A 26,752-nucleotide genomic window follows, 5' to 3' on the forward strand; every position below is an offset into this window, starting at 1 on the left:
TACAACCTCACTCTGAGTTTCCTCGAGTACCCTGCTGACATGGGGCGAATTTGGGGAGTAGTCTTTCCTCCCTTTTCCCAGAGCAGCAAACATCTGGGACTACTGAGATACCGTCATCTTGTGGCATTGGCTGGCTTTATTCTTTAATGAGTTTTTCTGTAACGACTTCATGATGTTTCTCCAGGGAGGACAACTGTCTCATCTGAAACCTCGTCTCACATGCTCCTTTATAGAAGGATGTTTTATGCTAAGGCTCTTGAAAGAATTTCCTTTTGTGCTCTGTCCCCACCTTTCCCTGTTTAATTCCTCCCAAATGTCTCTCTGATGCTTAACCTGCGGGTCGCCCTGTTCACCAAAAACAAAGCAAAATGCTGTTTTGAATAAGCTTGGGATACATGGATGTCATTTCTGAACATTAGCAGGCCACATGATACTACCAACTTTATTTGATCCCATTTGCTGGAACAGCCTGAATTTCTCAGGGGCAGGTTTTTCCTCCTGGTTCATTATTGTTCAAACCCATCAAGCAAATGGCTGTGGAGCGGAAGCTTGAATGGGCTTGTTTAATGAGCAGGCGAAGTCATTCATCTGCAGCCTCACGGTGCTGCAGCAAGGCTACGTCTCCCCCCTCCTGGTTTTCCTTAAAGAGTTTTCCTGGTTTTCCTCCCCTCCTCGTGGCATGACACAGCCAGCAAAGCAGCTGCGGCCGGCGTGTGTGCAACGCTGTCGTTTAGCATTGCTTGGGATATACCAGCCTCCTTTTCAGCCTGCTCCCTGCCCGAGCTCTGCCCACACCTTCATGGTTATTGCTGGGACTGCTGGGGCAGCTGTTGTGCTAAACCGTGGCAGGGAAATGGCCCTGTTGGTGCTGCCACGGAGGGCGCAGACACACCGTGACCCCCAGCACCTGCTGGGTTTGGAAAGCCAGCCCTGCACCCACAGCACGGGCATGCCCCCGGCAGCGTGGGCTGCACGGAGCTGGTTTACTCCCCTGACTCGCCCCACGGCTGGATCCAGGATCAGGCCTGCAGCTGGCGTGAACCGGCCCATGGAAATTCGGTGGAGCCCTGCCAGGCAGCAGCAGCTGAAGCGCTGGCACCAGAAGCTATTTTTTATGCATAAAACTAGCTATTTTTGCATGACCTTTGGTTTCACAGCAGCACCAGAAAAGCGTGCAGGCTGCCTTTCCCTTGCGAAAGCGCGAATGGAAGATTTTTTTTTTTTTTTTTTTGCTGGACGCTTGCTTCAAAGACGCATTCAGGGCAGATAAGTGATAGCATCTGTCAGGGTGCCATTTTTGCACTGCGCAGCCAGCGTGGGAGCACTCCCTGTCCCCCTGCTCCCTGCCTGCTAAAAACAACTGAAACTAATTACATACCAGGAATACCAGCGTCCCCGCAAAGCCTCTGCCGCACAGCGGCTCTCCCTCGCTCCCTTTTTTCCCTTCCGCCTGATTCACCAGGGCTTTGGCCGCGCTCCAGGATTTGGGAGGGTGGGGGAGAGGCAAGGGGGGGGGGCTTGGGAGGGAGGGCAGCGGCTTTTTGAGCTCACCGACAGCCTCCCCTCGCTGCGGTCCTGTGCGCTCATTTCCACTTCAGAGATGCTGCTGAGCTCTGCCATGGGGAGACAAATCCCAGAAGTGGAAGGGAGCGTGGCGGGGAGGGAGAGGATGAAAGCAGTGAAGAGCTGCATTTATTAAGCTGTTTTTCTTTCAGTGAAAAGAAGCATTTATCAGTGATTTCATATAACATGTGAGACGTGGCTTCCTGCCAGTTTTCTAAGGATGCAAACAACCCGCTGACATCATATGCTAAATATAGGAGAGTTCCTGCTTTAGGTGAATAAATAATGCAGATGCAAAAGCCCAGGTCTTCAGTTACGCGTTCATTAGGATCGGTCTGTCAGGTTCAGACAATCGAGAGAATAGCATCCAGCTTCAGCACCGAGTGATAGGTGAAGAATGCAAAACAACTGCAGACAATAGGTGATTAAGCAGATTTCCTTGTTCTCTGCTTTTTCTTACAGCTGCTGCGTTTCATGTCTGCAGCAACCCATGCTGCAGCTTTTCCAGCACAAGCTCTGCCGTGTCCCTCCCTTTTCCTTAAAGCCAAGCCTTAACGACAAGCATGGGTGGGGAGAAGCTGAACAATGAACGCAGCCAAAATGTGGAAACTTCCCCAGGCGCTTAGCGGGGGAAAAAAAACAGGAGAAAGAAAAGGAAGAAGAAAAAAAAAAGAAAAAAAAAAGCTCTGATCAGGCTATGCAAGCAGTAAAACAGCAGCAGCTCTGTATGAAGCAGAAGTTTTCCATGTCCTGTCAGAGAGAGGTTTTAATTAGGGTTTCCCAACGCTTAACACTCTTGATCCCTCTAGTATTTTTGTACGAGGCACCCATTTTAACAACTGGAAACCTGTGGCAGGCTCCGTGGCGCATTATTTTAAGCTCTCAGAAAGTGCCCGGAGAAGGATTAGGGTTCATAATAAAATCTAATCAATACTTTTAGCCTTGCCTTCCTCCAGATCAAAGGCAGAGGGCAGGAGAAAGAGTCCGGAGCCATTCTCACTGGGTGGAAGGGAGACACGAGCGCAGGAAACAAGAAGACAATGCGCCATAAAAGCTGCCGCAAGGTGTTGGATCAATGACAACATCTGCATGAATCCTTCCCCTCGCAGCCCGGGCTACAAAAGAAGCTGTTACCATGGAAACTGGCGCAAAAGCATCAGGCAGAAGGGAGAAGGCTGTAATGAAAGGTGGGAGAGGGAATATTTTTAGATCGCTTAGGAGGAACGCTACCAAATGACATCATCCTGTCTCGTTATTTGCACCAGTGCTATGTAACATGTTGCGGCGTCTGCCCCGGGCTGTTAAATGGAAAAATGTTATTATGCATGTGAATTATAAATACTGCGGTGAAACTCGAGCTCGGGAGTTATTAGACATCACTATTCTGTAATAAAGAAGAGCATTTAATACACTGTGCTGCACGGACTCACTGTACGATACAAGAAGCATTGTGTCTAGGATTTTAATGTTCCCAGAAAGTAATTATGACTCATCCTTTTATTGTTATTAAGAAGCAAAGTGCAAATAATTTTACACATTTGATATCCCACACATCAACAAGCCTCTTGCAGTGGAGAAACATGGCCTACTTTTCCAGAGTGCTCCGTGCCAACATGCTTTGAGTGGATGTGGTAGTAGTTGTAGATGCTCAGCACTGCCAAAAAACCAACCACCCATTTCACATGTGAATGCCTCATTAATTTCAAAAATACAAACTGCACATTTCACTGTCTGCAGTCAGCTCCCTAGGTAGGGCCAGACCCCACTGAGAGTTAAGGACCTGGTAGATACCTGTGATACCTACTTGAATAAAGCTCTAAGATGGGAAAAAAATAATTCTGACACATTTGCTGTAGTTTTCCTGATCTGGGGATCATCCAGATGGTGGGCATATCTGAAATGAATCAGATTCCCCAGCTAAGCCCCCCCCCCCAAATACACACGTAGGTGCGGCAGCATCCACACGTGCCAGTTCCCAAATGTCAGCCCTGGCAACACGCAGGATTGACTCCGAACACGTACACCAGCCTGGCGGGTCGGTGTCTTTCAGACAGCTCTCCCGACTGTCGAGCGGCCGGGAAAGCCTCCAGCCCTGGAGGTGAAGCAGGCAGGGACTCGCCTGCCTTGCAGCGGGACGTGGGAGCCCGGCGCCCGCCGCACTTGAGAGGTGCGAATCACTATTCGGGTCACACCGCCACCGGTAACGTGAGAAGGGTAAACCCGGAGGAATGTGCTTCTTGTGACTGCAAAGCTTCGAGCCTGCTCACTGCACCGGAATAATGATCAGCAAATGCCACGCTCAGCTAGAGAGTGTGCTGTCACTGGAGATGTGCAGGGACTGAAATTCCCAGCCATGCAGATATCCACTGACGCTGCCAAAATATCTGCGGGTGAGTGACAGGGTTTGCCCTAGCTTCTGCCCTGTGCAAAGCAAAGCACGTGGGTCCTCAGCCATTTGTTTTTGCACTTGGGACGAACCCCTGTGTCAGCAGGGAGGCGGTAACGGCAGCCACCCCGATGCCAAAGGAGTGAGCATGGGCACAGGCGGGTTTGCGTGGCCCCATTGCAAAGCGGGGGCTGCCCTGTTTTTTTTTCATAGCGCTCCTCCTCGCTGGGCTAAATACACCCCCTGGCCTCCTGTGCCTTCTCCCCACTGCTCATGCCACCTCGGCTGTGTGTCTTTGCCTCCCCATCCCTGCACTAAAAGGCACTGGTGCAGTCTGACAGGGCATGGGTCAGCTGGGGAAACAGCGAGAAATAGCACAGAGAGGATGGTGGGTGGGTGGGCAGGCAGAAATAGGGACAAGCCAGAAAGTCACCGCCTGGCTACAGGCAAGGTTTGCTTAAACTAAGGGCAACAGGCAGCAAAACCATTTGTAAAGCTTTTTTTTTTTTTTTTTTTTTTTTTTTTTTTTTTTTACTGTGCAATCGTTATGTGCTTCTCTTCTCCCTGTTTTAGCTCTTCTTCCACACATATCTGGCTCTATAAATATTTTATAAATTGTGAAATGTGTGTGCTACTTCTGGTCCATCTTCAGAGCTGTAGATGAACACCAAGAACCACTGTGTAGCTTAGGCTGCGGAGCATGTCCATGGCACAGGACCTGAAAAGGTGAATGAGTTTAGCTGAGCCTAAAATAACATGACCTCAAAACATTTTCTGGTCTAAATAAATGCAGTCCAAGTAAGATCCCTGAGTACATTGTAACTAAATTTCCTGGCTTAAATAGACCACGAGTGAGACAGCAGCCTTTTTATGATAGGATTGACTAAACTGACCTATTCTACACATTAGCTTAATTCTGCTTAACCTCAGCCCCTTTTTCTAGTTAGGCTAATACCCAGCACAACAGTGAATAACTTTTCCTTTCTTCCTGGCTGCTCTTTTTTGGCACTTCTTTTTTTTTCTTATTTTTTTTTCTTCATGTTTTTAAGGAAGGAGGCTAGGGTTCTACATCTTACAATATTACTGTTGGATATGGATGAAAGAATATTTCATACAACTTATCATTTAATTTGTACTATATGTTAGCTTTGGCAGTGCCGGCATTGTAGTCATGCCAATAAAGAAACTTTTGATCTGAATGAGTTCAAAACTCAGCCAGGCTTGAAGTAAGGTTACAGAAAATCATTTCAAATATTAAAAAAAAAAAAAAAAGTGCATATTTTCAGGGATACGGGTGCTGTTGATGCCCTAAGTGGCCTGTTTTACAAGAGGCATGGGTTTTCTGCAAAGCCAAGGACCATTTTAGGAGGACACACAACCTGGGCTGAGGAGTCACTTTCATGACTGGAATTCACCAGACATATTTTGGGCACTGCCCCAACTTGAATCCTAACAGCTGCGGACATGTATGGCTCAAGGGGCCTGCACAGATCATCCAGCCCCTCTTGGCCTCCCTTTCCCTCTCTTCCTGTCTTCCCCAACCGGTATTTGTTTAACCTTTTTAAAATATCTTTGGTGACAGGGACAGCCCTCTGCCAGGGCTTGCCTCTCCTGGTAGTTAGACGTGTTTTTCCTTCAGACCTAACCCAGGTCACTCTCACTGAGGAACAGCTCACCTCCCTCTCTGTCTACCTGGAGACTAGTTGGTCTAATGGCAATCCTTACGTATTTGACACGTTGCCACGTCTGCCCTCATCCTCTGCTCTTGCAGACTGGGCAAACCAGTTCTTTTAACCTTTCCCCTGAGAGCCACCTCCTCCAGGTTGCCACCGCTCCTGCTCTTCTCCGGCCTCTCCCCCAAGGAGCAGGAGGCCTGCAGCGGGACTCTGTCCTCGGTCTGGCTGGGTCCTGAGGAGGGGGAACGGCGATGTCCCCGTCCCCGTACCTGGCGTGACCACCAGTACCTCATGGGCGGCCCCTTCCCCATCCCGGAGCAGAGGCCGCTGCACTCTTGCCTCAGCGGCTTGCCCAGGCCTCCCCTGACCAGGCAGGGCCAGAGCCTCGCATCTCACGTGGCCGTGCCTCAGCCCAAAGCCAGAAGGCTGCTCCTGCGTGTGGGGAGGCTGTGCCTCAAGCTCAGAGCCAGCAGACAGGCCGGGCCTCGTTCAGCTCTGCAGGGCTGCTGAAGCTTGGGCTAGCAGAAGTGTTTGCTGAGCGAGTTCGTGCAGCTTCGGCTCGGGCTTGCCAGGGACCCAGCTGAACAATTCAAGGAAGTATCAGCGCAGTCGCAGGCTCTGCTTGCAGCACACTCATAGCCCTGCCTTCTATGAATAAAATTAATCATTCTCACTGATTCTCTAATCAACCCAATCCTCAGAGGTGTAAATTGCACTGGCAGATGTATAATCAGGGAAGTTTTCCAAATTAACCTAAAAAAAAACAAGAACCCACTGAGTCTCTTGACGTTGGCTGAGTTAAGCAAGGGCAGCCTGAAACAAGAATGACACCAAGCTCGGCAGCAGCAATCATACCCTCCAAAAGCTGAGGGAGAAACCACCCCCACGGTCTTTCCCGCTGAATGTGGGGGCACAGCCATCAACCCGTGTCACCCTCTGCTGGATACAGCCCAGTCCTGGCAGTCGGATGGAGGAGGACATCGATGTGGCAGCCTTGGCTGCTTCCACGGCCGCATTTTGGGAAGCTCATGTGCCCGCTCCCCGGTCCAAGTGAGACTGCTGTCCATCCCTGGCCTGTCCCAGCCAACCACCTCATCTGTGGTAGAGATGAGGATTAAAACAAATGTACTGGTATGTACTGATTAACAAAGGAGAGGAGATGCCAGAACTAAGATTCTTAATATCTTATATTTGGTATTCCTTTAAAGGAAAACAATGAGGCAGAGCATCAAAACTTGAGTTACAGATGTGCAGCCTGCAAGACCCGGGGGCAGAGAAAGAGTTAGGACAGGGCCCAGCCTGCTGCTTTGTGTACCCACTGTTTTATTATGTAAAATAAAAATAAAACGGATTCCAGAAAATAATGGTAAATATTTGATGATATAATTATGTCTTATTAATGCAATGTTCTTTATTTTGCAAATTAGATTTTCACAGGAATTCATCACCCATTTCATTTTTATTATTTAGGCCATGAGCGTGTCACAGTTGTTTGTTATGTATTTTCATAACCATTTGATTAATATTAAATGTTTAAAATAAAAACTCCATTTATATTTTAGTTGTAACGGCCATGCAAAAATACTATGAATATGAGTTGGTATTTATGGCACACATTAGTTGTTAGCACTACTTTTGATATCTTTATTGCTGTGCGGGGCGTGCACAGTTCATTACGCATGAAGAATAGTTTAATTTCCAGGAGCTTTGCCATGATCTGTAAAACAAAGAGCGCTCGCAGTGCTGCTGTGCCTCCCTTGCAGCACCCAGACCGAGGCGCAACCACTCTGGTCCTCCTGCTGCTTGCCTCCAGGCCTCCGTGGCTGAGGTGCAGCCCTTGGCACCCAGCCTGTTCCTCCTCCCACCCTGACCCCACGACACCTGGCAGACCCTAGGAAGGGTCCCTACACCCCTTTCAAGGCCCCGTGCTGGTGGCTGGTGGGGACCAGGGGTTGCAGCCCTGGGGACGGGAGCAGCGTGCTGCCAGCGCACCCTGTCCTGACAAGGCAGCTCCTGTCCTCCCAGCTTGCAGACCTGTGCCGTGGCTGGGCAGGAACTGGGGAGAGTGTTAACTACCGGTAATTATCCCGCAGGCCTGTGAGGCATCTTTCATGCCTGTTGGATGTGGTAATAAAACTAACCTTGTGTGTTTTGTAATTGCCCTGTACAGAAAGGCTGCTTGTGGGTACAGAGGGCGGCTGCAGCCGGCACCATGCATTGCTGTGGGTTTCGTTCTCTGAAGAGGCTCGGTGTGAGCAGGCTCCTGGTGGCACGGGGAGCAGGATTATGAGTTCTGCAGCAGCATCTCAGGCAATTTCAGGTGCTCCAGGGTTTTTGCAGCACTGCAGAGAACTGCTGTGGTTTCTAATAATAATAATAAAAGGAAAACAACAACAACAACAACAACAACAAAAGAAGGACAAAATAAAAAGAAGCTCCCCCCCCACTCCCTCTGGTCTCTGCCAACCCACTATGAATCAAGCAATACCACGCGATGTTTTCGGATGCATCAAAAATACCACAGCCATTACTGTGCATATGTAGGATGCTCATCCTAAGCCAGGTGTCTACAAAGGCCCTTCTTTCTGTTTGCCGCACCAGCTTGGCACCCTATGGAGAAAACAGCTTTGTCAACTTACTTGCAGATGCCAAATGTCACTGCGTCTCCTACCAGTCACAGGCTGTGTGCACAGAGCCTCTTCTTTCCATCTCCGGTTATGTAGGATCTTGCTGGCATGCTACTGCTAGGAAGAAAACCGGATCCCAGAATTTGCTAAATGTGCTAACAACAGCAGGAGACACAGGGATGCAGAGGACAACATCCTGCCTCCACCACAGCTTCCACTGCTGGAAAATTTCAGGTCCTGGCTTCCTGGGGAAGGGAGGGTGCAGCTTCCCTTACCTAGATTCCTCACAAGGACTGTGAAGAAACTTTCCCATCCCCAGCTTTGCTGGGCTTTTATGAGACACAGTGAATTTCTGCTGCATTCCTCGTGCTCGTTTCAAGTGACACAAGGTGAATAAAAAGCCTTGCCCCCGTGTCTTGGCGGCTTTCCAACCTGCTGGCAGTGCTGCGGCTGACTGGCCGAGGCAAACATCTGCAGTGCCCGGTCCACAGAGCAGCAGTGCGGTCCTCACCTGCGAGAAGCCATCTAATGGTGCCAGACCTCTGCACATTCAGCAGTCCTTGTAAATCCCTCTCTGCTCCTGTTTCTGAAAGGCTGCCAGGCAGACTTCCTACCTGCGTGACAGGGAATATCCCCGCGCCTCGCAGCTCACCCAGCGGAGCGAGCTGGGGGACGCAGCCAGCAGCAAGAGGCTGGTATTCCCCTCTGCGACTGCTGATGTGACATTCCAGAGAAGCAGAGAAAATGTTCCTGAAGGCACAGAGATTTAAGCACGAGAGGTAAAAGCAGCAGCCTCCCTCCCCCTGCCTGCTCTCAGGAGCTTGTTTTGATTTTCACTTCAGCTCCTCAGGCTCCAGAGGCAGATCAGATGTGGCTTTCCAGTGAACTGAAACCTCTCGTTTTGGGTGACGTTTAGCAAAATATTTTCTTCCTGGAGGTGGTTACGGGATGTGAGAGGACAAACAGCATGTGCATGGGATGCTACCCATTTTTTTTATCTGGGTTGGGCTGTGCAGGAGGCTGCTGGGGGTGCAGATCCACATTTGAGACAGGGTTTGTGCCTCCTGGCTCCTCATGCCACCCTCTGATCTCTGAGCTGCCATTCCCATCAAGGACAGCATGGACACCATATTTCATAGGCACCTTTGTGAAATAGATGGGGCAGGATGTCAAAGAGGGAAGCTTGATTAATATGGCTTGAAAGCAACAGCTGCCATGCAAAATAGACGGCTGTTTGGCCTCTGGGTCCCATCTTGCACCTCCGCTAGCTTGAATGGGAGCCCGCTTTCCTTGGTTCAGAAACTATGCTTCCCCTTGGCTGGGGGCTTCAAAAAGAAGTAGAGCTCTGGTATGGCAAGCAGCAGCAAGAGCTTGGGACAACAGCTGAGTTACACTGTTAAAAATACTCGGTGCCTTGGACAAACTGAAAAAATGTAATGGCTCCTTACAGGCTAGAAGAAAAGACGTGGCCTCATTACCAGCTGGTGCGAGACAGTGCACATGGGGGACGCTGCCCATCGAGTCCCTTTGTCCCCGTGTCATTCACAAAGTGCAGAGCCCGGCTGTTTTCTGAGCCTCCTCCATGCCAGGGCCATCGGCTGCCTCCTGCGAGCTCTGCTTGCTTCTGGAAACTGAAATACCTCCGCTTCAAAACCGTGACAGGAGAAGGTGCTTTACTTAGGGCTGAAATTGGAGCCAAAATCTATTCCTGGCGATGGCTTGAAGGTCACACTCCAACAGAGAGCTCCTACCCTATCAGTATGTGCTGTTAGACAGATGCTGCTGTTGCTCTTTCTCTGACAGTGACAGATTTTAGGCTTGGTCTGCCGCCCTTTCATGGGTGTGTTTGTTTTCTCCTGCAGTCTGCATTGCTCTCCTAATCCTTGCCCCCAATTCGGGTGTCACCTGCTTCTGCCCTTCCCCAAAAGGATGCAATCAGGCCTAGATAGTGCTGATCTCTACACTAACAGCAAACGTGTTCCTGCCTACAGGTTGGAACAGCGATGAGATGGCAACGCTGCTTTGCAAGCATGCCCCAGATGGCCTCTGGTGGTGGTATTGGCTGAGCACTTCCCACACAACCAGTCACTGTGGAGCCATTGCACCAATTGCAGGAGGCCAGGGACAGCCCAGGGGACCCAAAAGTTGAACCTGGTCGGGTAGTGAGCAGCCCCCATGATGCAGCCCGGGCTGGGATGCTGAAGGACAGCTGGGGTGTCCACAGAGACGTGTCCCACCAGTGTCCTTTCCCAGCTGGTAGGACGTGGTGCTGCACAGAGGTACCTCTGGGGCAGCTCAGGGAGCATGGCCTTGGTTTGCAGCACCTGGGGCTTGGTTCCCTTCCTTAGGTACATAGCACAGGTCCTCTACAGGATCAAATGCCCACGTCCTCATACTCTGTGTAGGAGTCCAGGCTCCCACAGCGCAGTGTGTTAGCAGATCTGACCATTTCCACCTGCTCTTCTCTGGAGTAAGACACCAATCTCCCACCAGGCAGGGCAGAAGGGAACGAAGCTCCCAAAGCAGCTGCCACACTGCCCCTAGCACCACCACCCTGGCACCTCTCCATCTCGAGAGGATGATGTTTTTAAGGCAGCTATCCGTGGGTGTTTGGCATATAAGGAGACTTCAGTAGGCGAGGCAACGAGCCGAGGATTATGAATGGTGGCCATGGGACGGGCGAGTCAATCAGAGATAAATTGGGACTGAGGAAAGAGGAGCCTGATGCTCTGCTGATCCCCATGGACAGAGATGGATTACAGCAAACAGTTGCCTGTATTTATAACCTTCCCAACACCCCGCTGCGCCCAAAGGAGAGGCGAGAGGAAGGATCACAAGACCCTCACTGCCTAGGGCTTGGGAAAGGAAGTCTCTGCAATGCTACTGCTGGACATTCCCTCCCGGGGTCGAGATTTTCCATGGTGTCACTGCCACTGTCACTCGCGGGGGGAGCGCCCCGGTGGCCCATCGCTACTGCAGAGCCTGCAGGAAGGTTTTCCAGCAGCCCAGAGCCAACCTGAAGGGAGGCAGCGAGGAGCCTGCTCCCCTGGTCCCTGCTGCCCCCAGGGCTGGCAGAGCTAAGTGGTGTGTTACGAGTGCGGTTCTTTCCAGGGCCTGTGTTTGTGTTTACTTTTAGGAGCTAGAGATGGTACAGATGGCTAATTTGTTTGTTCGGTATTGTTCTTTCTAGCTGCCTAGAGCTGTTTCTGTACTTCTGTATTCGTTATGGTTACTGCATACTCAAAGTCTCAAGTGCCTCTTTCCCCGTACAGTGGGAAGCTTATGAGCATCAGCTGAAAAACTGCGCCTGCTGGGGAGGATTGTCTCTGTACTCCTCCCCCTACGTTCAGCACTGCCCCCTCTTTGCCTTTACTTAGGTCAGCACAGAGATTTCCCAAAAGCACAGCCACCAGGCTTTCCCCTGGCTCCAACAGCCCTGAAATGGGTCAAATCCCCCACAGGTGAGAAGGGGAGCGGGAGCAGGGACATCTCATGTTGCCTGAGGAGCAAAATGGTGGTGGGAAGGCAGCAGCTGCGTTTGCTCATAGTGTATCGCTGCCCGGTTGTTCTGGTCGGGAAGGGCAAGCAGGCTGATGAGCATTCCCAAAACAATTAGGAGACAAGGCTACTTTCATCGGTACCCCTCCTCACGGCTTGTAAAGACACAAACGTGAAGGAGCCCGGAGGAGGCACCTCCTCCACCACAGGCACTGAATGGCTTGTATTAGTACAATGCTCCAAATCCCCTCTAAGTCCTCCCAGAAAGGGAGAGTAAATATAGTTTGTCAAACAGTTATCTTTAGCACACTGTCTCGTCTGCCAGCATGGATCTTTCTGCATGACCTCTTGCTAAGTCAGGGCAATTTCTGCTTGTTTGCTTACTCCTGCCTGCCACGCTGTGCCCGGAGGGGAGCCAGGGCTCCCTGGGGCCCGGGGCAGGGACTGCGTCCTCTCCTGCTCTTACCAGTGGTGTGGACGGACACAGACAGGTTATTGACCTTTAGGCCCACTTATCCCATCCTTTTTTTTTTTTTTTTTTTTTTTAAGGAAACGAGTATCAGTTGCTAGTTCACACAGAAGGGTGGTGAAGGAGAAGGAAAGGAAAGGAAATCCAGCTCTGTTGGTGAGCCTCTTTTTGGGCACCTTGAGCCCACACCTCTGCAGCAGGCCCTCTGTAATTGCAGGACGGGGTGGGAGAAGAAGCAAAGGGAGGTTTTGCAGGGCACTGAAGCCAACCCCACACCACACTGCTGCTTGCCCTGGCAGCCCTTCCCTCCCTCGGTCTCAGCTGGCCACTGCTCTCCTTGTGCCACCACTACTGCACACACACACAGGGTTTTCGACCAGATCTGGTGGCCCAGCCTATGTCAGGTAGGGGCTATACTGCAAGGCCAGAGGCAGAGTGCGTTTTCCCCAGTGTAAGCAAGGGGATGGCATGCTGGGCACAGCAGCAGGCAGAGACATTCCTCCACACTAAAATCCGCACGTCCAAACCGCTGATTTTCAAACTAATAATTTCCTTTTTTTTTTTTTTTCCCCCTAATCTCACTGGAGTCTTGACTCCTGGAAACTGCCACAGGCGGTTGGTGTAACAGAGAGCTCGGCCGAGGCTCAGACATGACGAGAAGGGGGGGCTGGAGTGTTGATAGCCCCAGCTGCTGCAAGCGCGAGAGGCATCGTGTTGCAGCTCTCCCCTCCTGCCACTCTCCCAGCACCGCTGGGGAACTCTCCAGAAGAAGAACAGTACAGTTTCAGTGCCGTCTGCCAGACCGAGGAAACCAACCCCGCTCTTTTGTAAGGAGGCCCCCTGCTTCCTCCTGCGCTACCGAGTGAAACTCTGAGCAAATTCACGGGAGCCAGATCCTCTGTGAGCCCCCGGCGACTCCGGCAAAGCCAGCGGCACGGCCCCAGGCCCACATGGGGAAGGAGGATGGGTCGAGCACCGTGAGCTGCTGAGTGCCCTGCTGGAGCCGAGCAGGGAGCAGCTGGCTCCCGGGGAGCCCGTGCTCGGCAGAAATGGTGATTATGGCCCAGGGAAGGGGAGCGAGCCTGCTCCTGGCTCGGCGTCAGGCAGGGGATAGCAGGAGCGGATCTGTCTCCAGCATCCCACAGACTGCTGCGGAGGATTAAATCCAACAAACCTCCCTCTGTTGGCAATAACTGAGGATAGCTCTATTAAAACGCGTATACATAAGAAACCTACCCGCTGCTGGGTGATTGTAGCCAAATGAAAGTCAAACATCTGCATGCCAGACACGCGGCATGTAGCTGCACACACTCCACAGCCACACCAGTGGCAGAGCCACCGTGACCACCTTATATCAGACAGGTTGCACGAGGGGGTGCAGCTCACCTGCTCCTTCCTCCGCATCACCTCCACTGCCTTCCTCCCCTCCCCTAGCACCAGGCCAGCGGGAGGGGAGGGGAGCGCAGCACGAGGCCCTGCCCACTGAGCAACCCCAGACTCAGGGGCTTTGCTGAGCCCTCCTTTCTCTGAGCCGGGCCATTTCCAGTGGATGAGGAGATTTCCAAGGCGAGGAGGTGACTGGTGCTGCTGGCCTGGCTGGCTCGAGGCTCGTCCCGGGAGCAGAGGGGTGGAAAGTGCCCCATGTCATGCCTGCTCTGTCCCTTCCTCCAGGCCTGCCGCCTCAGCAGCCTGCAGGGGTTTCCAGGCAGAACAGCACAGCACGGGGCTTTGTTCCACCTTAAGAGAAATATTTTCAAACATTTATTGCATTTATCCAAAGCAAAGCTGGAAACGGATTGAAATCAGTGTAGTAGGGCCCGTGCAAAAGGGCACCCAGCAAGAAATGAGAAGAGGAAGAGCGGGCACAAGGCTCCTCGCCTCAGCACGGCCGTGGCTTGGTGGCCAGCCGTGCTCCCGAGGGATTTCCCCGTGGAGACGATACACTCACATTTCCCGAGAGGCAAACGCAGACGTGCAGTGCAGACATGCCGGCAGCAGGAAAGCCGCTCTGGGAGCGGATCAAGTTATTCAAATAAAGCTCCCTGTTTCAGCTGGGTGCTTAGCCTTATTCTTTCTATTTCCTCAACTGTGCCATTCCTGAATTTGTCACTCCTTCCACTCGTCTGACCCCATTACGCTTGCCCTGGTTCCCACCTCCGCCAGCTCCCCGGCATGCTTGAGGGTGATGGAGCACCGTCCCACACAGCCTGCAGCCCAGGACTCGCCAAGCTCTTTCCAATTAGGACGTGGCTAAGGAGACAGCATCAGCAATAAATGGCTTCAAAGAACTCTCCCAGACTTTCCTATTTATTATACGCCAGTGAGATGCCAGTACCAATGAGAAAAATCTTAAAATACTCGTGAGATTCTGCTTGGGGACATAAATTTTTCTTTTGTTATTCATGAGTAAGAATTGTGTTTCCCAGGTAAATTCACCTGAAGCAAATCATTATAGTCCCTTATACGTACATTTCTAAATTTAGTTTGCTTGTGAATTTTCCAACAGCGTTTCTTGTTCATTTTTCAGGAGGCCAGCAGAGCTTGCAGTGACAACAAAACCCTTCCCTTGAATTCCAGTCCTAAGAAATGCAGTGTGGAAAAGGCAGGCCAGTGGCTCAGTAGCAGCCTTAAGTCCTTCACCCATAAGCTCTGCAATTCCTTCTTCTTCTTCTGAAAAGCAGCCAGGAGATGGTTGGCATGGTGCAGGGAGCCCTTCGACAGTGATGGCAGGAGCCAGCATTTCACTGCATCCATCGGTCACCCCCTGCCCCTCTCTTTCCAAGTTCTTCTAAACACATACTTGTGGAAAGGTTCGAGACAGAGAAACTTCTCTCTGCTCAGGCCTAGGGAGCTCCTTCATCTTATCTGCATGTACCGAGTACCCTGACAGGACCAACATTTCTTCTGAATAATTTATAGTGTATGGAAATGATAATAACATAGAAATCTGCTATGATTTAGTTAATTATGAATAAGTAATAAGGTAATGCTAGCAATACATTTAACTGAAAAACCTATTTATAATGAAATGATTTCTTATAAATAATTAGAGCAAAACTGCGTGTTGTAACTCATCACTTGCATGTAGGGCCTGATCCTTCCTGCATGTCTGCTGTAATGTTACCTACAGGGACCCCCGTGGAACCAGTGAAGTCAGTGACAGAGCTGCTGGCAGGATGGCATCCCCTTCAGGTGGGTTATAAGGAGAAGGGATTGCAAAGAAGGATGCTTTTGTGTGTGTGTGTGTGTGTTGCTGTTGTTTTGTTTTTTAAGCCAACTGAGAGCCAGCAGTTCAGCCCCTAAAAGATGGCCTTTGCTTTTCACCTGGTGGTTAAACACACCTTATTTTGCCATCCTTAAGCCCACTTTAAAAGGCAATGAAACCCAAATGACACTATTTTCCATGTTTTGCTTACCGTATGTCCTGCACACAGCTGGCCTAAACCACTGCTCTCTGACTCTGTACAAGGGCTCCCAGCAATTTGGACCCCAATTGATATGGTTGCGGGTAGCATGATAAAACCCAAAGTTTGGTTACTGAGAAGTGATGGGAGGAGGTCGACCTGAAGCAGCATGCCCCATACCATCTGAGCAAGAGGGATCAAAATTCAGACTGCCATCTCTAGTCTGTTCTTGGTGCCAGCTTGGACTTCAGCTCAAAGGAGTGATGAGCGATGTAGACCAGCTAGCTTACAGCTCCCACCACCAACTGGCAGAAGCAGGGCTGGCACCCAGGGTAGCCCTCTTAAGTAGACAGTCCCCATGAAGTCCTTTATCTTCTCTTTGAAATCAGGCTTCAACACACTCCAGCTTGCCCTGGTGCTGCTCACCAGTGCTGGAGAATCCTGTTGCTGGTGAAGATTTAAAACCTTTTGCCATTTCTTTTTGCAATGAAATGCACCCGGTACCCACACAAGGCCCGAGGCACTGACATGTCTCCAGCACAGAGTGCAAAACACTTTTCCCTTTCCCTTTCCCACCTCCAAGAAGCCTGTGCTGGAGCTGCAATGGTACCTTTTCCTATGGATTAAACACAGCTTCATCTTTCAGGGCATGAAGCTCTCTTATATTAGCTGAAAACCTGTAATAAAATTAGGTTTAGTAAAGGAAGAGAAACCCCCCTTCTAGCAAAAGTGGCCACATGCATAGCGTTTGATAGGCCAGATGTAGCCGGTGGGCCACCAGCTGAACCCCCTTGGCCATCAGCATCAGGAGACGGGCAGCACCACAACCTCGCCATGGAGCTGATCAGGAGGGAGCCCAAACGAGCCCTGAGGCTCCTCTAGCGAGAAGGCTGAAGGTGGCCAAAATCCAACCCTCTAGGGCAGTACCTTCCCCTGCAGGCACCTCCGAAGGTGCTCTCCCAGAGCAAGTGCCTGCAGCACAGCCATGCCGTCCTCATGCAACAAGGGCTCAGCTCCCCAGGGAGCCCAGAGGGCCTACACAAAGCAGCGTTATTGGTGCTGCTCCAGTGCTTAACGGACTGTTTTCCATCAAAACTGGCTCCAAAATTGGCACTTCTTGTAGAAAAGGAAGGGATCCACCCCAAAACACTAATTGTCAGGAAACTTTACTGACACGGGATGAAGAAACACACACTGCTGACATGGCTCAAAATGTCCGTGCCGGGCAGGTAACACAGAGGCAGCCTCACTCAGCCAGGCTGCCGGCCTGCACCTTCTTCCTCACAAGGACCTCACAACACCAGTGGGGCCACCACTGCTGCCCTCCCTGAGGGGGCAAAACGTATTCAGTTTGGGGGTAAAACGTGTTCAGTTTGGTTATGGACACAGGCTGTTTGTCTCCTCAGAGGGCTTCAGAAGGGCTTACATATATATAAGGGCTCTCACAATATGAAAGTAATCATCAAAACAGCCATTTAATGGCACAGCTAAACATCATTCCTTCATGCTGTTTATCATTGTTTGTTTCCTATGGGAAAGCCAGAAGACGCAGCCTACATGCCTAAGCAGAAATTTTGAACAAATTACAGTCCCTGGCACTGCAAGTTAAAGCCCCAGCAGGGCCCATTCAGCACTCTTCTTCCGAGGTACGGGGAACCAGAAACCCATCACAGTTCCTGCATGAAGCGTTTTGTTGTCCGGCGTTAACAAAGACAGCACAGTGCTTTCTGCAAGAAAACACTCCTTCCTTCTGTAATTTCTGAAGGCGGCTTTGCCCCGACTGTGTTCTCATGGGGAAAATCGGTCGAGCCCCATTCAAACACCATGACTAAATCACAGGAAAGTTGGTGGGTTTCTTTAATTATTACAGTCCAATTAGGTCTTAGAAGTGCAATGGAAAAAGTGGTTCTTACAGTGGGTTGGCTTCACTGCAATGCATGAAGTCAGATCTGCAAAGACATGAGTCAGTGTGCAGGAGCTGGTTTATTTCCTGATTCTTCTGACATGAATGAAAGGTGACGTTCAGCAGCACCTTTCTCTGCTCCCACAAAAGTCTTTCATGGAGTAGCCTCATGTTTTGAGCTAACTACTAGCTAGGGATGATGCATCTTAAAAGAGAAAATTATTTGTTCCTACTGCTTAGCAGCAGCTGAGTTCAGCAAGTCAACAGAAATAAAAAGAGTTGTAAATAGTCTGGACGAAATTAAACGCCTCATTCCATTATACAGTTATTGCCTAATATCTGTAAGTCTTCTTACTACTAGACAGTTGGAGAGTATGACAGTCCTATAAAAAAGGGTTGGAGAAAAACTGGTTTTCTGGGAAGAAAATGAAGGGAATCTATTTGTTTTGATTAAAACAAAACCAAAAAATCTTTGGGCCTCCTTTGGTTCAGAAAGATAAAAAACATACAACAACAAAAAAAAAACAAAGCCACAGGAAGAAGGGGAAAATCTGGTTGTCTTTGTTATGGCCCTGGTGCAGGTGGCATCCCCAGACCCCATTACCAGGGGGAGAGCTCCCTCCCGCACCCCGGGGCAGCCCCCTGCCCAGCAGCTCCCGGGGCCATGCGGGAGCGGTAGGGCCTGTCTCCAGCTGCCGGGGAGCGACCTGGTGAACCAGTAACCCCTTTCATCTCTGTTTACTCATCTTCTGTTTGTTTTCAAATGGTTGCCAAAAAAAAAAAAAAGGGCACGGGGGGGAGAGGGGGGGTGGAGTAAATGTTTTGTAGTGGAAAAGGGTAAAAGAAAACGCATACTTTGCATTTTTCCAGTCCGTACTGAGTGAGCAGCAGCTGCCCTCCTTTAGAGGCTGAGGTCTCCGGGAAAACCAGGGTCTCCTCCGTATTCCCTGAGGGCAGCCCCACTGTGCTGCTGAGCTCCTGTGCCTGGCCCCGGCCCTCTGTCCCATGGGGAGGTGGGGGTCCTGGGGCCATGCAGGGCAGGATGGGTTCTCCCCGCTGCCTGCGGGGCGGCAGGGGCTGACAGGCAGCGGTGCTGCTTGCAGGGTTTCCTGAGTTAACAGCAATGGGAGGAAGAGGTGTGGGCTGCAGTGGGAAGCTTGCGCCAGCTGCTCCTGGCGTCTCCGTGAGCTCATGGTACACGGAGCTTCCACCTGATGCAGCATTTGGAGGTTTTGCATTTACTCTGCTAGACAAATCTCTACAAAAATTTCTCTCGAGCAGCAGAAAGAAAAGCAAATTTGGTTGAAGTGTGCGTAAAAATAACCATGTGGTTATCGCTCCATCCAGCAGGCTCCAGCACACCTATGCCAATCAAACAAGACGAGAGTACGGACCCTAACATGCACTTAGGAAATCTCCAAATATCCTGTGCTAGACATCTGTGTTTCTTATTTCCCAGAAGGAAGGCTTCTTGAGCATCCACGAGCATCTAGGGGGCTGCGAGCAATTCAAGTCTGAACCACAAGCCCAGGACGTGCTGCGGCAGCTGCCCGAAGGCAGTGAAAGAGTTACTTCAGAGCTGCAGCCCCGTCGAGCAGTGATGCAGCGGGTGAACATGCCTCCATTCATCTGCTGCGCAGCCTGACCTCGGCCGCAGAGGAAAGGCGGTCCCGCTCCTGGGAACAAAGGAGGAGGGAAGGAGGGTGACTCAGGAGTCCTGGTGGCCCGCATGTCATCCGTGGGACCAGCCCGGCCATCGCATGGGAGGTGCCGCCCCGCGGTACTCACCAGCGTCAGAAAATGAAGCTATGTATTTGTTGCCCAAATGCACTTTCTGTTTTAATTGCCGCGTTCAAGAAAAAAAACATGTTTTGAGCGATTTTTTTTTTTTTTTTAACTCGCCTCATTATCTCTTGGAGTGCAGGCTTGAAGTTGTAGTTTATCCCCAACTGGATTGTGGTGCCTGAACAAGCCAAGTCCACGCTGGGGAAAGGCTTTTTTAAAAATTATTTTTCAATTGCTCCAGCTGGAGCTACCCAAATGCAAACGCTTTGGGAGGAGAAATGCAACATGCTCAGGGCTAAGCCTTTTCCAACCTAATTGCTGGCTGCTGCTCTGGAGAAGCTGAGGCTGCAACAGTCAGGACTACGCACGCCTCCGTTCACGCAAGCTCAGCCAGTGCTGGTGCCACGAATTTTACGGTCCAGCATTTTCCCTTAGCAGATGCTGCTTTCCTGTGCCACCAGCAGCCATGCCCTCAGAGACCCAGACCCAACCACCACACAGCGTGGCCACACTGGTGCCCGGGTGCCACCACAGAGGTGAGCCACCCCCTAGGGTGTCCCCAAGCAGCATCCCACTGAGCACGGCCACCCCGCCAGCGGGGCGAGCGGGTCTGGCCCGGGCACAGAAGGAAAGGATCCAGGGGCTCTGTTGACATAATAAACCACTAGAGAGCACTCTCAAATGTATTTATACCCTTTTCCTAAGTGCTACTTCATAAAAACACGCGGTTGCCATGGCCTGGTTTACAGCACATCTAAAAAGGGAGCTCCAAAACAGACCAGGTTTCCTGAGGCCACCACAAAGGCTGTCAAAGCCTCCCTTGTGCTGCGCCTTCCCGCCCGGGGGCTCCGCGCCCCGCCCCGCCTCTTGCCCCGTGCATCAGCCTATCTACAAATAAATGTCAGAAGTAGTAGTTGAAAAAATAGAACAAAACATTGCACTTAGGCAACGATAGCTTTTTCTTTTTTTTCTTTTATATATATATATATATAAAGAACAAGAGGCGTTTAAAGCTCTTAAGTTTCCTGCATTTAGTGCAAGGAGTGGGAAAAAAAATATGTAAAAATTGCGACATTGGAGTTTATCAGCTATGAACAAAAGCACCATGCAGATGACCTGCCAGCAAAAAATATAGATCTTTTAAAAAATGGGATGAAAGTGGGTTTGGGGAAAAAAAAAATCACACATTCTTCATTAAAACACTTTTAATACTACACAAATTACAGTATCACCTTTTAAAAAGTTTAAAAAGTAATATTAACAGTAGCACTGTTGCAGTTAAAGCATTTCAAAATAAGAGAAAAAAAAAGGAAGAAGAAAAAAGCCTGTAGCCCAGGAAAGAGTGAACTGGTAGAAATGGAGAATCCACCGGTATTGTAACTGAGTAAAGCAAGAGAAAGGAAAAAAGCAATGCTGAATTTGAGAAAAACAAGGTATGCATGAAAACCCTCAGATTCTGAATGTTTTGTTTCCTTTTGCACTTCTGCGGTTTCACAGTGACCAGGACTAGACGTAATGGAGGCAGGAGGCCTGTGGGCCAGCTGAGCCAGCACAGGCACTGAGCTGTGGGCCCGGGGCCTCCCGCCGTCCCCTCCACCCCGGGGAGCCACCAGAGCCCGTGTCGGGAGGAGGGTGCATGGCCTTCGGGCCTGGGCCCGGTCATGGGGGTGTCACTGGGCCCCAGCGAGGCCCTGCTTTGTCGGGAGCAGGCCCAGCGCTCACCAGGCTGCACACCAGGCCGCCCCGTAGCACAAAAGGGGGGCCTCTGTAGGAAGGTGTCGGGGTTTCACTTTTGGTTTTGGATTGAAAGTAGGGATACCACCTTAACCAAAAACATGAGCTCCATACCACAGGAGGTATTATGCCAAGCAACTTTGAAGAACTTGTTACCATCTATCAGCTCAAAATCCATTTTCTTTTTTAATAAAGTGCCTAAATACACATTTACACAGATCATAGTGGTTCCAAAGAATCCTTTACAGTTTTTATATATATAGGTATATATATAGGTATATATATATATAATGTGCGTTTTCTTCAAATTGGCTAAATGTGTTTACATAAGACACCAATCTTGACTATAGGTATAAGTTTTAAAGCGTAATATTGACTCAATGAATTTGTTTATCATGCAAGTCTTATCTAATATTACATTGACCTGTAATATGGAACACAATGTAGTGGGTGTGCTCATTAAACACTTCATAAAAAATTACTGTGCATGTGCAGATCTGATCTTCAAATACTAATAATGACCATTTCTTTAGAGAGAGAGAGAAAAAAAAAAAGTCTTCCAAAAAAGATCTACTCTGCATTAAATTGCAGTCTGAACATTATCACAATAAGAACAGTTGACTCAAAAGCACCCAAAATTCTTCAAATTAAAGTCGGCTGAACAAATTTTGCCTCCTCCTTCTCCTCCTCCTCTAGCACCAAGAGTGTTTAATAGCCTGTCCCAGGGAAGGGACGACCTGGCCACCCCTTTGCTCAGAAACAACCACTTATAACCCAGTTATAAACACCTCAACAGAAGGGCTCGTCCAGCTGCAGTGTTGCCAACGAACTATAAACAGCACAAAAACATCACTATAAGACTCAACTATTTCTAGTAACCAATGATTTATTGATTTTAGAAGTCTGCTTGGTGATGCAGAAGCGTGATCGAAAGAAGTGGCTTTACAAAAGAGTTCTCCAAAGTAGCTTAAAAGGCAGGGCCGTGGCCATGATGTGAAGCCCTAATTGCTTTCATTTCAACCAGTTTATATTTTCATTTTCAAAGAATAGCATTAGGTTTGTTTCAAGCACACGTAATAAGGAAATTACAGGTTTCCTCCACCCACATTTGGGCTGTCACTGATATGCCCGCAGGCAATCTGGCAGAACCTCAGTCACTGCTGTCATTGTACCACACTGTACCTGCCACTACTTGGAAACACCATGTCAGCGATAGTAACAATAGCAACAGCACCAGAGGTGACTGATAAGCAAACTCAAAGTCCACCTGCACTATCTGAAAATTAAAATTTAAATTAAAAAAAAAAAAAATCAGTCTCTCCCCCACATCCCCATCATTGTCCGAAGACACAAAAAAAACTTAAGTGAAGCTGAAGACCTTCAGAGATGGCAGTGCTATGTCGGTGCATTCACCAATCGTGTCATTAGGTTGGCTATCAAAATTCCACGTTATAGTATGCAATTGGTGAACAAATGCAGTTTTGTAATCTTACAACTGATCACGTGAACTGCGGTCAACTTTGCCTTAAAAGAAAAAAAAAAAAAAAAAAAGAACAACAAAAACAAACCAACCCAGAAATCCCTAACTCAACAGCGCCTCTCAGACACCTCTCCACATCCTACTCCGAAGGCAACTTCCCTTGAGAAACACTGAGGAATTTTGGACTCGATCCGGCGGATCTGCCGCCGCAACACGAGACAGCCGTTTCTGGGAGAAACCCCTCATGCTCCCTACGCTTGCCTGGCTCGCGGGGTGGCAAAGAGCGTCCCCGCCACGGCTAGCCACGCTGCTCCCCAACCACCTCGGACCGAGCCTGCATGCGACCAGCTCTACAGAAACAGGGGCCAGGAATAAGGAATCACAGACAGTAAGGCGATCTTTACAATGTCAGAAAGTGTATTTGGCATTTAAAAAAAAAAAAAGGAAAAAAAGAAAAAAAAAGAAACAAGTGCATACAAATACAGCTAGAAGCATTTCTGATTTGCCAAGTGCTCTCTAAAAAAAGCAGCGCAAGTCACAGCCTACATTGAACAGTAACTGTCACCAGGGAAGCACAACAAATAGTTGCTATAACAAAAGGGAAGAAAAAAAAAGGGGGGAAACAAACAAAAAAAAAAGGGGGAAGAAAAGGAGAAGAATTAGAAGAAATGCCTTTATAATAAGTACATACCTTTTGTCTTCAAAAAATATAGAAACACAATGTATTCAAAAAAATCAAAATTATACAGCCATGTTTATGAAGTCTACATTTCCCTTGTCTTGGAGATATATATATATTTATATATATATATTTATAGATATATACAGAATTCAAGCAGTTTGAGTTAAAGGTGGCGTCGGGCCGCGAGGCCGGCAAAGTCACGAGTCTCTCTCCTTTTTGACTTTCACATCTCCGGCCAGAATGGTGGCGATCTCCCCCTGCATGAAGGCCCAGGGGACGTTGGAGCCGACCAGGGGACACTTCTCCCCGCTGGGACAATACACCTCCCCGCTGGCTCCCTGCTGCTTGATGCTTTGCCGGGAGCAGGGGAAGCAGAACTTGTGGGACGGGACCGAGGGGCACTGCACAAAATGGGTGTCTTCCAGGCGCTCGTGGCACAGGGTACAACACAACGGGACGCTGGCGGCGAGGGACGAGTCCGGCAGGCTGGCGGGGTGCACGGGCTCCAGCCCGCCCGCCGCGTTGGCCCCCTGGCCCGGCACCTCCCTGCCGGGGCCCAGCCTTCTTTGGTTCATGGCGGAGGGCGAGGGGGGGCTGCTGCTGTTCCTCCTGGTGGTGGAGTGGACCTGGTTGGCCTCTTTGGAGGCGTGGTTGCCCCCGGCATTGTCCGCCACCAAAATGAGCGCGGCCATGGGGGACTGGCCATTCTGGGCCGCCTCGGGCGGCGTGGTCCGGTTGGAGTGGGGCGAGGCGGTGGGCGGCGGGGGCGACATGAAGGAGGTGGCCGTCAGCGGCATCTTCATCCCTTCCGACGAGGTCGGCAGCCAGGGCTGCGCCTCCCCGTTGATCTTCGGGGGTCCCGCCTCGCCCTCCGGCTCGGGGGACGGCTTCCTCTTCCGGGCTGCCCGGGCCCCTGGAAAGCAAGGCGGAGAGGAGGAGGAGGAAGGTTAGAAGGCATCGCAGCTGCAAAGCTAACACCGCGGAAGTGTCCAGGTGTTGGCGTTGGCGGGCACGCCTGGCCACCGCGTGCTTGAAGCCACTCCATGCGCAAAGCCATCCTGTGCCCAATACAACCCCGTGCCCAATGCTACCCCGTGCCCAACGCCACCCTGAGCCCAACGCCACCCCGAGCCCAAAGCCACCCCGAGCCCAAAGCCACCCCGAGCCCAGTGCCACCCCACAGCCCACGTCTGGTGCCCCCGCCGCCTCACCTGGCTTGGCCACGGCCCCGTTGGTCTCGTAGCCCAGCAGCCGGCCGCCCGCCATGCCCGGCTCCTTCTTGAACTTGCTGTCGAAGGGGGGCACGGCGTGCCCGCCGTGCTGGTGCAGGGCCAGCAGCGTGTCCCGCACCGTCTTGGGCTTGGCCAGCCACTCCTCGCCGCCCGCTCGGCCCTTGCCCTCGGCGCCCAGCTCCGCCGCCGCCGCCGCCGGCAGGCTCTCGGCCGAGCCGCGCTTCTCCTTGGCGCCGCCGTCGTGCTCCCCCGCCGCGCCGCCGCCGCCCGACGAGGAGGACGACGAGGAGACGGAGCCGGGGCGCTTGTGCCCCAGCTCGCCGGGCTGCCCCCCCGCCGCCGCCGCCGCCGCCGCCGCCTGCGCCGCCGCGGCCGGCTGCTGGGGCACGGGCACGGCCAGCGGGGCGGGCGCGGCCGAGATGGCGGCCAGCGAGGCGGCGGCGGCGGCGGCGCGGCTGCCCAGGCCGCCGATGGCGGCGGGGAGCCCGGCGCCGTTCACCAGCGGCACCAGGGTGGGCGGCACGGCGTGCGTCCGCCGCGGGTTGGGGCTCTGCCGGTTGAGCTCGGGCGGCTCCTCGGGCTTGGGGAAGCCGTTGGGCACCAGGATGCCGTTCACCTGCCGGCCGCCGCCGTACTCGGCGCCCAGGCGGGGCGGCGGCCGCTCGGCCGCCAGCGGGTAGCGCTCCAGGGGCTGCGGCGGGGGCCGCGCCGCCGCCTCGGCCGCCGCCGCCGCCGCCGCCGCCGCGGCCGCGGGGTGTCCGAGCTGCTGCTGCTGCTGCGCCAGGAGCTCCTTGGCGGAGAGCGGCGGCTGCTTGGCGTGCGGCGGCGGCGGGGCCCGGCCCTCGGGGAAGCAGCCGTGCGCCCGCTTGAGCTGCCGCGCCGTGTCGATGACGAACTCCACGCGGTCGGCGCCCTCGTAGTTGACGCAGCCCCGGCACACGGGCTCGGTGAAGTCCCAGATCATGGCCCAGGGCATGCGGGGCAGGTCGCACAGGTAGCACGACTGCCTGCGGGAAGCAGCCGCCACCGCCGCCGACGACATGTCCCGGCCCCGGGGCAGCGGCGAGCGCCCCCCGCTCCGGCTCCGGCTCCGGCTCCGGCCGCCGCCGCCTCCTCCTCCTCCTCCTCCGCCGCCGCCTCCTCTCGCCACCGGAGACCCGACGGGGCGGCTGGGGCGCAGCGGGACGGTCCGCCCGGCCCCCTCCCCCTCGCCTTCCTCTTCCGAGCGCTGCCGCGGGGCGCGGGGGGCGCCCCGGCAGGCAGAGCCGCTGCGGGGGCCGCCGCTCCCCTCGCCGTCTCCGCCGGCGGCGCTCACAGCGCGGCGGGGACGCGCATCTCCGCGGCGCGGCTGGCGCAGGGCTGCGGCCGCTGCCGCCCGCACGGCTCCCCCGCTCGCTGGCTACTACGGGGCGGCGCGGGGCGGCGGGGGCCGGCGCGGCGGGGCGGGGCGGGGACTGCCGCGGGGGCCGGGGCCGGGGCCGGGGCTGGCGGCGGCGCCGTGCCGTGCCGGGCTCCAGCCGCCACCGCCGCCTCTGCGCGCCGCCGCCTCGATTCTTCGACAGTGCCGGACGCGCCTGCGCGGTGCGCGCCCCCGCCCCGCCGCCGCCGCCGCCGCGCTCCCGGCGCCGGCCCCTGCCCGCGCCCCCGGCCCCGGCCCCGGGGGTTCCTCCGCCGCCGGGGGCCGCCGAGCCCCCGCCCCGCCCCGGGGCTGCCGGGGAGCGGGCTCCGGGCGCTGGGCCCCGTGCCCCGGCGGCGGTCACCGCTCTCGTGCCGGGCACCGCCGCCGCTCGGGGCCGGCCCCGGGGCTGCCCGGCTTTGTTGGCCGCGCGGGGACCACTGTAAAGAAAAAACACCATCGCCCCCTTTTCATTTATTTATTTATTTATTTTTGCTAACTGTTGTCATTTCGCGCAGGAAACGGGACACCCTAGGTTTCCTGTCGTTTCCAACCACAAACCCATCGGGTCCCTGGTGCGAGAGGAGCGAAACTGGCGCAAACGCCGCGTCCTCCCCCCCCCCCCCCCATACATATATGTGTATATATATGTGTATATATATATATGTAAAGCGGACATTTTCCTGCTTGCACACCGGAACGCGGGGAGGCAGGGGGCAGGCACCGGGGGCTCTGCCCGCTCTTCCCGTTCGCCCCGGGAGGCGAGGCGAGGCCGGGCGAGGCCCCCCCCGCCGGGCGCATCCCGACACGCGTGTGCGGCCCGGGCGGGGTGAGGGCGGCGGAGGCTGCTCCCCCCGCCGCGGCCGCCCTTCCCACGGCGTTATGTAGGTTACGGGGGAGGGAGGCGGCAGCCGGGG

At 52.7% G+C, this 26,752-nt stretch overlaps 2 protein-coding genes across 3 annotated transcripts in view; both read right to left on the minus strand.

The window, feature by feature from the left end:
* LOC310896989 (uncharacterized protein) overlaps nt 1-12,267 on the minus strand; it is a 51,608-nt gene extending 39,341 nt beyond the window's left edge. The window contains exons 1-3 of one of the 2 annotated variants that reach the window (XM_083830066.1): nt 8,265-12,267; nt 7,767-7,989; nt 1,552-4,667 (exon numbers count right to left, since the gene is read on the minus strand). The gene's annotated coding sequence lies outside the window, so the exon portion shown is untranslated. Of the gene's footprint in view, nt 1-1,551; nt 4,668-6,740; nt 7,343-7,766; nt 7,990-8,264 lie in introns of those variants that run through there. The other variant, XR_014581965.1, reaches the window with a different exon arrangement.
* An 8,234-nt stretch (nt 12,268-20,501) lies between these two features.
* On the minus strand, nt 20,502-25,623 carry IRF2BP2 (interferon regulatory factor 2 binding protein 2). Its single transcript, XM_083830053.1, has 2 exons — nt 24,419-25,623; nt 20,502-24,120 (listed from the first exon to the last, which is right to left on the minus strand). The coding sequence occupies exons 1-2, from the start codon at nt 25,479-25,481 to the stop codon at nt 23,405-23,407; spliced, it is 1,779 nt and encodes a 592-aa protein (XP_083686179.1). The 5' UTR covers nt 25,482-25,623; the 3' UTR covers nt 20,502-23,404.
* Between the last annotated feature and the right edge of the window lie 1,129 nt (nt 25,624-26,752).

This window comes from Anser anser (genome assembly GCF_964211835.1).
Source record: "Anser anser genome assembly, chromosome: 3".
Classification (NCBI taxonomy): Eukaryota; Metazoa; Chordata; class Aves; order Anseriformes; family Anatidae; genus Anser; species Anser anser.

Excerpts from the sequence above, each read along its gene's own strand:
- IRF2BP2 (XM_083830053.1), bottom strand. The coding sequence starts at position 25,481 with ATGTCGTCGGCGGCGGTGGCGGCTGCTTCCCGCAGGCAGTCGTGCTAC. Across the intron at positions 24,121-24,418 it reads CGGGGCCGTGGCCAAGCCAG|GGGCCCGGGCAGCCCGGAAG; the intron begins GTGAGGCGGCGG and ends CTTGCTTTCCAG.